Source organism: Sitophilus oryzae, unplaced genomic scaffold (assembly GCF_002938485.1).
Source record: "Sitophilus oryzae breed Bouriz unplaced genomic scaffold, Soryzae_2.0 scaffold_1744_pilon_pilon, whole genome shotgun sequence".
Taxonomy (NCBI): domain Eukaryota; kingdom Metazoa; phylum Arthropoda; class Insecta; order Coleoptera; family Curculionidae; genus Sitophilus; species Sitophilus oryzae.
This window is the reverse complement of record NW_022146440.1, coordinates 415,169-428,341: the sequence shown is the minus strand read 5'-3', so window position 1 is coordinate 428,341 and position 13,173 is coordinate 415,169. Positions and strand designations below refer to the sequence as shown.

General features: G+C 32.7%; 1 protein-coding gene across 1 annotated transcript in view; it reads left to right on the top strand.

The window, feature by feature from the left end:
- LOC115881921 (zinc finger protein 358-like) overlaps nt 1-12,463 on the top strand; it is a 214,691-nt gene extending 202,228 nt beyond the window's left edge. The window contains exon 6 of the mRNA XM_030899650.1: nt 11,205-12,463. Within this exon, the coding sequence (XP_030755510.1) occupies nt 11,205-11,236 (32 nt within the window). The 3' untranslated portion in view covers nt 11,237-12,463. The remainder of the gene's footprint in view (nt 1-11,204) is intronic.
- Nucleotides 12,464-13,173: the final 710 nt, after the last annotated feature.

Genomic DNA, 13,173 nt, shown 5'->3' with positions numbered 1-13,173 from the left:
CATGACGTTTACCCCCGTGGGGCAGTTTCTAGTGATTCCACCTTTTGCTGCTTTGTCTGGCCACAGTCTTCGAGCTGTAGCGCAGTTCTTACGATAATTGATACCTATGTTGCTTTTAAATTTTGTTTGGTAAAATAGTTATTAATTAATCACCAATTTAAAAAAAGACTCAAAATATACTAATAATAGGGTGTTTATTATCTTAGGTAATCACAAGGTCATTATTATCTATATTCTGTATCAATGTAATTAACATGTTCCGAAACTGTATTAATACGTCCTATGCAATAAATCGTTTAAGATATCAATAAACTTTCTGACTAATCGCCGTTATAATTAAACTAATTTTCTTATTCAAATGTGTCCAATGTAAATTAGAGAAAGGCTTGTTTATCAGTGCCACGAACTATTAAACAGCGTATCTAAGTCGAGCGACCATATGATTTAGAGTTCTGTTTTTTGCCTTTTTTCTAAATCACTTATTATTTCTAATTCGAGATGATTATAGAGATTACTTATGCAAAGGTTACCGAAAAACGCCACTATGTAAATTAGTATATCAGAAATATGTTAATTTCTAAATTTTATAATAATCTGGGCTGGCGTGCTTCAGAAGATTTGCGTGAGAACGTAAAATAAAACACGAATGAGTTGCGTTCAGATTTTAGAAATATTTTTTGATAGGGATTTTGAAGAAGATTTAAAGTTAATATGCAGTGGGTTATGAAAATTGTTATATTGCAATTTAAAAGAAAAATATAATAAAAAGATCAATTTTTTATAAGAATACTACCTACTGAAACTAAAAGAATTTTGCACTTCCATTGCCTTTATTAATTTTAACTTACACAGCGTTTCGGTCACATGTATCACTGATCGTTATCAAGTGTAACCTAATCTAAATCCCAACTGAGAATCCCCACTACTGAGCAAAGCATTAAGACATGAAGTTGGGTGCAGTCAAGCGTGGGGTTATCCACTGCGATCCGGTTGCCATATCAAGGAGGTTTCCATTCTTAAATTGCTAAGGCAGTTGTTGTTTGCTATAAAAACGACTTCTTTAAATCTGCGTTTTCTCCAATGATGTTCCTTATGGGCATCCCGAGATTCTCACCACTTTATATTATGCTGCCTGGAATACACGTGATCTGCAATCATTATTTCATCTCGTGATTCTCTCATTGAATATTTCTCACGGTTTCCTAGATACCCTATAGAAACAACCAAAATGGTCCACCCTGTACATAATGAATCTATTTTATAAACAGATCCGAGATTAACTTGAAAATACTCTGAGAAATTTCCGAACAAAATTATGTTGAATTGCAAAATTGACTCATTGTCGCACCACCCTGAGGAAGGTGCAAAAAATCAAACAAAAGTGAATAACCAAACAACATGACATTAAAACTGACTTTAAATCTGTAACGACTCTAAGAAGCGTCCTAACAAAAACAAGACCGGGATCATCGAAACCAGGTACCTTGTGAATGCGGTGAGTCATTATCACAGCGGTGTTAATGAACAGAAAACATATTCTGCATAGAAAAGTGCCTTAAGAATGTATAATTCATTTTTCCGTGGTTGCTGAAATAAACAAACTATCGAACATCTTCAAAAAGTACAAAATTTGAGAATCCCCCTGTAGCTTCGAAACCGATCAAGATAGCCACGATCCGTTTGCGCCAATGTAATTTTTTCAAAAAAAGAACCCGAGACTGTAGTATCAAAATTTGAATATTTCTCACGGTTTCCTAGATACCCTATAGAATCAGCCAAAATGGTCCACCCTGTACATATTTATATCAGAAAAAATATATTTAATCCACTTTCATAAAAATAATTACAATCATTTGTGGATCTATATTTTAAAATATAAACTTGTATGAAGGATTTTTTATACCTTGTTATATTTATTCAGTCTGATTGTCTGTCTACTCATATTTAGAATATTTTAAACCAAGACCTGTAATTGTACATTACTAGACATTAAAATATCAATATTCAAAATAAAATCATGAAACAATTCACCATTTAGAACAAATGTGACCTGTTCAAATAATATATCAGGGTTATTTTACTTAAATACTGTATAATTATTTATATCAAAGTTTAATTATTGTTCAGTCAAAATATGTTTTGAATAAAGTACTTGTGTTGATTTAAAAAAAATATTAACGAAACTGAGTGAAAAAATTCAGTGATACACATTAACACATTAAATCAAGTCTCTATTAAATACTACAACACATTTATTAATAGCATTATTTTCTTCCTCATACCAGGGGCCTGTAACACAAGACCTACAAGTGCTACACTTGTACGCTTTTGGATATAGACTTGTAAAGTTTCGTAACACACGGCAACTTGTACTTACCTGTGTAGGACTTATAATTACGGAAAATATTTTACAATTGTAGCTCTGTTCTGTAACTCAAAGATAACACTTGTAAGTTTATGTTACACATTCAATTACAATTGTAGGAAAATTTTAACCATGCTTAAAAGGTGGATACAAAATTCTACAAGAAACAGTTTACAAGAAGTCGTTGCTTTATTCACACGTCTAGCGCAATGTGGTCAAGTGATGACGAAAATGTTGAAAAAAGTTTGCCATATCGATTCAGAGAGAGAACTGACTTTGCATTCCTTTCCGATAAAGAATTTGAGGAGCGATTTCGACTAAGTAGAGCGCAATGCCAGGATCTCGTAGAAGACCTCTCCCCGGAGCTACAAAAACAGCAGTAATCGATGGTATGGGCTCTACAGAAAATGTTGATTGCTCTACACTGGTTAGGCAATGGGGTTAGCAATCTATTTTTCTAGATACCAACAAATACTCCGTTCTTCAGCGGTAATGTGCAAGCTAATAGGAGCCTAAATGATTATGGATTAGTAGGTATTTTTTTGCAAAACACTCTATGATTATAACATACACTAACAAAACAGATACGCGATTAGACGCTTTCTATTTTTGTAATTTTGAGAATCTGTTTTAATCCAAAATACAACATAAAACACTTACCACTGCACTCTTCTTTAGATTTTGCCAAAGGGTATCTCTTGCGCATGTCCAATCTTTCTCTAAGGACATTAAGCATACGCTTTGAGGACGAGAAGCTAACTCTTTCCATTGCTTCACCTTGTCTTCTAAGACAAGGTGAAGAAAAAAAAAGAAAATAAAAAGAACCTCTTTATTTTCTTTAATTTGCATAAGCCATTGCATTTTTCTAGCAAACACCACTTGTTTCGAAGACATTTTTACCAAAATTAATTTTAGAACGAACTTGTCTAAAGAAGTCTTTTATCCCCATACGCAATAATACACAAACGAACGTTTACCGATCTAGTGCGTCTGTCCTACCACTCTTGTGCGCTTTAGCTACACTTGTCAGAAATATTCGCCGTTATTACAAGTCATTTTGAGAACTTTGTGTTACAGAAATTAACAGGAATTGTAGCTACAAGTGAATCTTCAACCAGTTCTACACTTGTTACAGTTGTAGATTTTGAGTTACAGGTCCCAGGTGCGTCTCAAAAGTGGCTTACCTCTAACACTTTTTTATTTTCGATGATAAAAAAAACTAGATTTGGTATGTTAGTATATGACATAAATTAGGATTGATCGACGTATTCAATTGTTTTTGGTCACTTCCTCTTTCACCGGAAATTACTACAATTTTTGATTTTTAAACTGTACCCTCGGTATATTTTCACTTTATTCGATAGAAAATGACACTCTGGATAGAATGACATACCATAATATGTGAACTTTTGTCATTTTCGCTTCAAAAATCGTATTTTAAATTTCAATTTACTGTATCATGGCTGTGTTAAAAACACTAATTTTTAATCAAGAGGCCTTGGACAAATAGCTTTAATCGTCTAATGTTTCTCATGTCTTGTCCTGGCCGGTTAAAATATGCCCAAATCGTATTTTTAATTATATCTCAATTTTTCCAAATAGAACAAGGGTGGCTCGTTAGCATATTTGATAAAGGCATTTTTACGATTAATTTGGTACCACACATTGAACCGGATGTTACAATTTCAAATAAACCATATATGTGAAAATGTCAAAAGTCCATCCAGAGTGTAATTTTCTATCAAATAAAGTAAAAATATACTGAGGGTGCCATTTAAAAATCAAAAGTTATAGTCGTTACCGGTTAAACAGGAAGTGACTAAAGACAATTGAACACGTAATCCCAATTTATGTGATATACTAACATACCAAATCTCGTTTTTTTATCTGAAAAAATAAAAAAAAAATATAGGGGGAACCTCTTTTGAAACGCACCCGGTATACTTAAATTTTTAAGTTGTGAGAAGTATGAAACAGAAAAAATCTTCATCGTCTACACGGGCCAACGATTAAATCAAAAGCGAATCGAAAAAAATAGCAATGGAATACCGTCCCGGTGGCAAGAGAATACCTCAAAGTAATTTAAAAGTATTTGTTTTTAGATTAAAGTAATAACGCAAACACGGCAAGGCCGCACAAAAAAAGTAACATGTTATTAAAATGATTTAATGCATGAGATGGTTCTCGGTAAATCTAATGGACCTTGGAGGAGGCAATAACTGAACGTCCGCTGGCTCGGCAGGCACTGATGAATTTGTTAGGTGGCTACGAAGATGATGACTGACGAAAAATGCGTGAAAATTGAAACACAGTGACGGAAAAAAGAAATGCGGAACGTGACAACGCTGTTCTCTCTCTTCCGCTATATCGAAACAATACGGAACGTGAAGTAAATCACAAAGAATTCAAAAATAAAAAAAAAATCAGTGTTACCTGAAAATTCCTTTAAGATTTTTACAGCTATATTATTCCTACATACTATTTCAATTATCTATACTTTGTCTGTCCTGCAACACTCGTGTCTTTAAAGCTTCATCAGCTTCATCTTTCGAGGATCCAAATAGACCTATATTTTACGTATAATCCATTCTGTTACCTGAAATTCTAGCTCTTCCATCAACGTTAAAACATCCTTCTTAACATCTATTGCAACCTTTACAGATCTATTGGGATCCTCATTTGATCTCTAGGTTACATACCCCCAGTTCTCTATCCTTTTTAAAATATCGAATAACTTGGAAACTTAATGAACCTTCTATATATAGCTCTTTGACAGTGGTTTATCATTGCCTAATACTAACAGCCGTATATTTTCTAGGCATTCGTCACTTACCGAAATTGGCGAGCTTAGAGCACAGGTGGGTTTTTAGTGGGTAGACCCTCTCGCATGAGGGAGATCCCCACACTCCGGCCCTAAAGGCGTTTCCCATATACAGGGTGAGTTTCCTACGATGTTCTCTATGGGTATCTCGGAAACTACTGGAGATAGAGAGTCGGTTAAATGGGGAAAGAATTGCAGTTTTGTGAGGTCATAAATATGCGCCTTTCAGATTTTTGAAAAAGTTTATGGCTTACTAGATATTTCGAAAAAAACAAATTTCGGCTATTTTAAAAATTGTCCCTAATTCCATTATAAGCTATTTTAGACAAAAAGTTTTCATATAAAAGTTGTAGATAATCACATCCTTAATGAGATTGTGTCCTCCGTTTTTTTCTAAAGCTTGTCATTTTTGGCATATTATGACACAAACATATGTTTTTTTAAATGGAAACCATAGTTGGCCATGACTTCATAAAAATCACCATTTTTTAAGCTTTTCAGCGATATAAGCTATAATATGTTTTCATCGAAAAATTACTGAGTTATAGCCAATTCTTATAATCTTTAAACCATTTCACTTAGTTAGCCATGGAAACAAGTTTAATCGTCTTTGATCCCATAAATGTGAAGTTGTCACATCCAAACTTTGTAAATTAAAATAAACAAAAATTGTAAATATGAATTTTTCAAATCAAGAAAAGGGTGTAGGATTATTGGTTCAACTTTTCTAGACCATACATTTTCGAGGATACGTTGACCGGTGAATATTACTAAACGGTTCTCTGCAATTTACATTACACAAACTAAACTTAAAAAAATAATATCACTACATACACTTTAAGTTATTTTAGAAAATGTTCAAAAAATCCGCCATTGTTCTGAGTTGCATTTTTTAAAACTGAATTACTACCTATTCTTACAGAAGGACCGGTCGACTTAATTAAACTTTTCTCGTACCGCCACTTCGAGTGCCTCTCTTAATTCATAAGTTCTTTTGTAAACCCTATTGTTAACCATACCGCATAAAAAAATTCTAAAGTTAATAGGTTATGTGATCGAGGTGGCCCATGCATAATTATGATTAGTGTTGCACAAGAGTCTTGAAAAAGTCTTGCAAGACCAAGACTCTTGCAAGAAATACAAGACAAGACTTTGAAAATTTCTTGTCTTGAATTTCAAGACAAGACAAGAAATTGGTTTTCAAGACAAGAATTCTTGTCTTGTGCAACACTAATTATGATATAAATAATTTTTAACATTTCTTTCATTATGGGAGGTGGGGGGTAGTGTGTCATAATAAAAGTCATGTTGGAACCACTCTATCTACAACTTTTATCTGAAAACATTTTGTCTAAAATAGCTCATAATGGAATTAGGGACAATTTTTAAAATAGCCGAAATTTGTTTTTTTCGAAATATCTAGTAAGCCATGAACTTTTTCAAAAATATGAAAGGCGCATATTTATGACCCCACAAAACTGCAATTCTTTCCCAATTTAACCGACTCTCTATCTCCAGTAGTTTCCGAGATACCCATAGAGAACATCGTAGAAAACTCACCCTGTATATTCCCATTTTCCCAACAGAATCTGCATTCGTCGTTGTTTCTTAGCTTTAATCTACTGAGGTGTTCATTGAGGAGAGCTTCCTGTTACAAACCCCGTGACAACCCGAAGATTGTTCCTTTTTAATTCGAAGAAAATCTTTGATTTTTCTCGGTCGTTAAGTCCTGAGAAAGTTACGAGTGCCCGTTCGAGACCTTTGCAGGATTCCCATTCCAGGTTATGGTTGGAGTCTTCCAAATGCTTGAGTTCCGTTTTGAGTTGGCTTCCACTCGGGAGGCAGAACGGTTCTGGTACAGTTAAAGGAGTGTTCGCTCCTTGTCTAGCGTTTGCTTTTTCATTACCTTCTTTCTATCCCTTGGTGGGCTGGCACTCAGAGTAGAGGACTTTATTTAATTTGCCTAATTTGTTCAGCTTCTTGACTAATTTTCCATGTTATAATTATTTAAAATAATTTATAACTCGTGTTGACTGCTATTTGAAGTCCCTGCAGCATTTTGTTTAACTGGGTTTTTATTAGGGTTCGAATTTTATTTCGTTAGATTCTGTGATGTTTTGAAAAACTTTAATATCTCTCCTCCATTTTTTGTCATCATATTTTTTTGATAACTATTATAATATGTAAAAAATGCAATCGTTAAACTAAATAAATAAATGTCCAAAATTGAACGTTTTACATAAAACAACAAATTATCCCGCCTAGAAAAAAAATCATTAGAATACTTAAAAAAGCCTTGCCGGTGTTCAATTTAAGTAGTTATTTAAATCAAGTATAGTCCCAATCGATACCAATCTTCTTCTTCTTGTTCTATTATACGAAACAATGGGGTTATTTGGTCGAATTAATTCGTTGCCGGTCGTGGCCGCAGGACGGTAGCGGCATGATTGCTTGCGCCACGGCCAACTACCGATAATTGCACATTGCCCGACGACCGTCTCTCCGTTCTTCTTTTGTTTTTGAGCAAAGGGGGCGGAGGGGTTGTGGCAGCAGCAGTAGCGAGTCATTTAATTTGGAAGGAGAAAATTGAGGCCGCACGAAAAAGGCGAATTTTTGATGATGATGCGGCCGGCCGGCCGGCGCATCCCGACACGCTCTTTAAATTGAGGGACTGGGGGCGGCGCAGGATGCCACTTAAATTGCCGCCGCCGAGAAGAGAAATTTAAATTGCGCTTTTGATAGCCACCCATCCATCTACATCACTGCTAGACGCAAAAATTCGATAGCCAAGGGTTTTTCTTAATTCATTTATGTTTTTTAATATATCTAAATAATTCTTCCTATCTCGGACACATACATCTCTCACTCTCTCTGTCTTTATTTCTGAATGTAGTGGTCAAGTAATGTGTGTGTAGTTTGTCTTCCCTGTCTTGTGCTTCATGATGAGCGGTCTCTTGGTATTTTTCTTGCAACCTGGCTCTGTCTTTCCAACCAATCAACATCCCTCCTCATTACGTGACCGAGATATTTAACATTATTTAAGTCCGTGGTTTTATAGAAGTTGAAAGATGTTCTGTGATATTCAGTTTTTGGATTATGGATTCAGTGGTCATCATCTGAAGATGTGAAGATCAACAGCCCTTTTAGGGACAAAACAAACCTAACTTACTAGATAGGTAGCCATCTTGCTAAAAGAACTGCTAAATGAGATAAATAGTGTGGGACAACAGTACGGGCCACATATTAACGCTTTAAAAACAAAGACCATGATGATTAGTAGACAAATCCAAAATATTACCTTCACCGTAAGCGGCGAATATAGGTGGATAGGTTTAAGTGTGTCGGTTCTGTTGTCAACAACAAGTGGGACTGCGACGAGGAAATTAAAATTCGAATCGGCATATGGCCAAAAAAAAATGTTTCGAAGGCTTAGAACATCTTATCACTGAGTTGGTAATTATTAATGGGTTTTAAATTGGTAATAATTAATTGCTCTCTATAAAATATTCTTAGATACTGGCTTTTGTCAATAAATAAATGCCTTTATTGTCAAAAATTTTTACAATTTGTAAATAAACAGAATAATAAAATAAATAACAGTCTTATTGTTTCAAATAAATATTTATAAATGTTTACAATGTCAAAGAATAGAAAAATAAAAATAAGATTCGAAAATATTTAGTAAGTTTATGGTAAATAATATAGGAATAGCAAATATTAGACCAGTGTTTACAAGATCAAATTCTATTATCAAATTATAAGTCATTTACGGCGTAGAAAGCCTTCTCTAGTAAATAAGATTTCAATGCTTTGCGAAATGAAGAAAATGATATTATGGATTTGATTTCAAATGACAGGTGATTGAGGCATTTTTTTCGAGTTGTATAATATTGAAATTTAAACTAACTCTGAGTGTGGGGTAGGTAGATAAAGATCTTGCTCCGCGTTCCTGAGTGGATGCTGATAAATACTTACATATTAGGCAAACGGATTCAAATATAAATAAGGAAGGAAAAGTTAATATTGTTAATTTTTTAAAAAAGTCCTGGTAATGAGTTCTGCTGTTTAGTTCCAGTGAATATCGAACAGTTCTCTTCTGGAGCTTGAAAATGCGGCCAAATTGAGTCCCACTATATATGATGAGTTATACTCAAGAAAGAGGGACACAAGAGATATATAAGGTCTAACGGTGATAGCTGCATTTTGACCTACATCTACATCTACATTATCAGTCAGAGGTATCACTGATTGATATCAAGTGTGAACTAATCTCAATTCTAAAACTACCGAGCTTAGCATACGGTACCAAGGCATTGTATGAGTTGGGAGCAGTCAAGCAGGATGTTGTGCACTGACAACTCTAGCATTGTTACGTTATATAAGTAGTTGCCATATTGTCCAAATTTCCATACTTTAAGTCTAAGATTTCTATCGTTAAGAGTGAGAGCATCTTCCTCAGGTTGACGCATCAATTATAATATTAATATTATCAAAGGTCTTCTCATAGCCATTGTGAAGCAAATCCATTTTAATAAAATCATCTTTGGATTGTTTTTCATTTAAACGAGAAAACCCTGTTATGAGTCATATATTGGAACTGACGGGAATTGTAGTCACTATTTATAGTGGTGTGCCATGGAGTGCAGTTCTAAAGTTTCTAAAAATAGAATTTAATTCAAATTATCGGCAGCAAAAATTATCATACCATTGCCTATTCGAAAGAAAAAACATAAACCTGATAGAATCTGCGAACCCGCTAAACAGTTCATTTCTATGTTAAACATCTAGTCTAGCTGTAGTTAACACTTAAAGTTGTTAATATCAATGAATGAAGTTCCAGCTGATTACAGAAAAGCCCAATATAATTAAAATGATTTTTTTAACCATTCAAAAAGTGTTCAATTTGAGTATATTAGTACTTATAATTATTATAAGACAGACATTTATACACCAAATTAAACTAAATTTGATGATATATACTTACTTTAAATATTCTAGAAAAAATGTTTATCTTGCTCTATTATAAACATTAATCAACATTCTACAAAACTGAATTCTTTCTTATCCATGCTATTTAAAGATTCCTGCAGAAATTGTTTTGAGACTAAACTTCTCCTTTGTTGAGTTGATGTAAATTTATGTTAAATGGTCTGCACGTCCGCAGCGTTTTCTGATATAATAGAAGAACACGAAAAAGATTAGGATCGATTAAGAATATAACTGATTTGAATAATTTTTCAAATTGGCTAACCCTGTATCTACCAGAGATGCTATGATATCATACTATTATACATCATGATTATTGAGCATTATTTTTACAGATATTATTTTTGGGTAGTAATTTAATCTCACTTTAGTCATAATTTTAATTCATATCCCACCACGGTCATCGCCTCGTTACTTGACTGCAGACCTGAGTCTTAGTCTGTTTAGTCATTCAAAAGATCCTCGGTGTTCTTCACTGCATAATTATTAAAAACTTTTTATATAGCGATTTAATATAAGTTAAGCTTAATATAAGTAAAGTCCTGTAAATGTTTTTTTCTAATATACAAATTATGTTAAGTCACTCAAAAAAATGTTGGTATAATTTATTTAAAAAACTGTTTTACATTTCGTTTAAGTTCAAAATAAGTTGTTCATCTACCAAATATTATAATCACAGATTTAAAAATAACCGAGTAATGAACAAATAACTTAAAAAATGAACTCTAAATTCGTTTTTCTCAAAACTATGTTTTGTGACTTAATATAGTTTGCTTCTGGGGTACATATATGTAAGTTGATTTACACCAGCCAAGATGCAGATAACAAAATGAATAAAAATATTTCACTGGCAGTACTTTTTATAGCAATTACCTATAGATATTAATATCTATAGGAATTATAGATATTACAATATTCTAGACATTATCGCGTTCATACATATATCTCTGCATGTATTAACAGTTGCTTATATTTAATCTAAATCTCATTATGCTAAAACACCTTAGTTACATATGTTAATTTTTGTTTCAGGGAAACCTAATGGATCTACGCGCAAAGGCTGAAACTTTCTAAACTTGGAAGTGAATCGATCCATCCATTTTTATCTGTGAAGGCTGTACGTATAGAACATATCCGTCCATTGATATAGTGAGGCTTTAGCGATTATTAGAAACAAACAAAAATGGACTTGTATACAAGACATGGTCTGTGCTGGCGAAATATCGCTTGATTCATATTATTATGCCTGTGTGATATCGTAGGTTGGTAGAAAATGTGATGTTAAGTAGTTTTCAATAATTTTTTGGTATTTTTAAACTATTTCCTAAAACCATAATTCAATACAAAAATTTTCTTTGCATTTATACTTTTCAATTCAATTAACACTTGAAAATTGATTTACTTGGTATTACCAATTAAAATTAATGAGAAATAAATTCTTCGGCACAAAATTCCGCCAACCCAAAATTTTGACTAAGTTTGATGTTTCACTTTTTTTGTAATCCGATTTTTATGATTATGATATTAGTTTGTAGGTAAATTTGTTGGCATTATTTTTAGTATTGTAATGGTTTATATATTTCGGTTTGGTGGGTTTATACCAGGTATATGTATTTATTATATTATATATAAAAAAACAACATTTACCCCTGTATAAACCCACCTAACCGAAGAACATAAACTACTAATATAATAAAAAATAATGCGAATAAATTTATCTCCACACTGATACCATAATTATAAAAATTGGATTACAAAATAAAAAGTTATGAAACATCAAACTTTTAAGTAAAATTTAAAAGTAAGTCAAATTTTTAAGGTCGGGAATGTTGTGCCGGGGAGTATAGATTTAACTATTTTATTTTTGTAGAAATGGTATAAAAATAAAGCTCAAAAATCAGTAAAATAAGGAAAACTCGTTCTACAGTCTTTATGACCGAAACAGTAATTACATTAAGAGAACGTGAAACGCGTTTTCCATTGAGAAGCTAAATTATTACTTAATGAGCTGGCGTTGCGCTAATGCCGCTTGTTAAGTACTTAACCTCTCATTGTAAAGCTATCTTAATACTCTTCTTAAGTTATTAAAGAAGTGGTTACTGTTGAATTTATTGTTCTATCCAATTAACAGGCCTATTCGGTAGTATCGAGTTCGTAGGTGCAGACAGATAATAGTCATTTTTATCTAGTTAAGTTTTATTTATACTATTTTTTGTTATCCAAATTTTTACTTATTTATATTTTTTACATAGATGGTTTTATATTGTAACTCGTACGTACTATGACATATGTATAAATTGTAAATATGATTTTTATTAATAAAGTTATTATTATTATGCTTTGGTTTTATTTTGAAAAACAACAAACCTTTTCATTATTGATAAATGTTTTGAAAATAAAGCACAGAAATAAAACTATTATTTCTTATTTATTATACCATCCGATCAAAAAAAGAACAGTGTCAGAGGCGACTGGGGAATAACAATTGGGGATGATAATTTTAGCGATGTCAAGCTCTAGACGTCGTTTACTTGGCCCGTACTTTTCTTTATTTTTTAATCGGGCTTACTGTTAGTGGGCTCTAAGAAGGTTGGAATTTATATTTATATTGAATAAAAATAATTTTTAAATGGTGTAGTTGAAAATTCAAGTTATAAATAATTTTGTGGAAATATATTTTTGTGTATGGAAACGTTCTATTCTTTTTTAATCTTTCTATAGGCTTGGTGCATTCTCCGCCGGTGCTGCCACTGCCCGGGAATATCGTAAATAACGAACACATACAAATACACAGGTTTAAATGGCGAGTAAACGAAAAAATTAGTATATACATAATTATTCTAAAAGGGTTAGAAAGTATAATTTGCGGAAATTCTAAACAAAAAAATAAAAAGGTAAATATTTTAATATCTTCAGAAGGTCTAACTTGCATTATAACCTATTATTCCAGTCAAAAAATTTTTTTAGATGAGTTCAACTACGGTAGCGAGCATATTTTTAT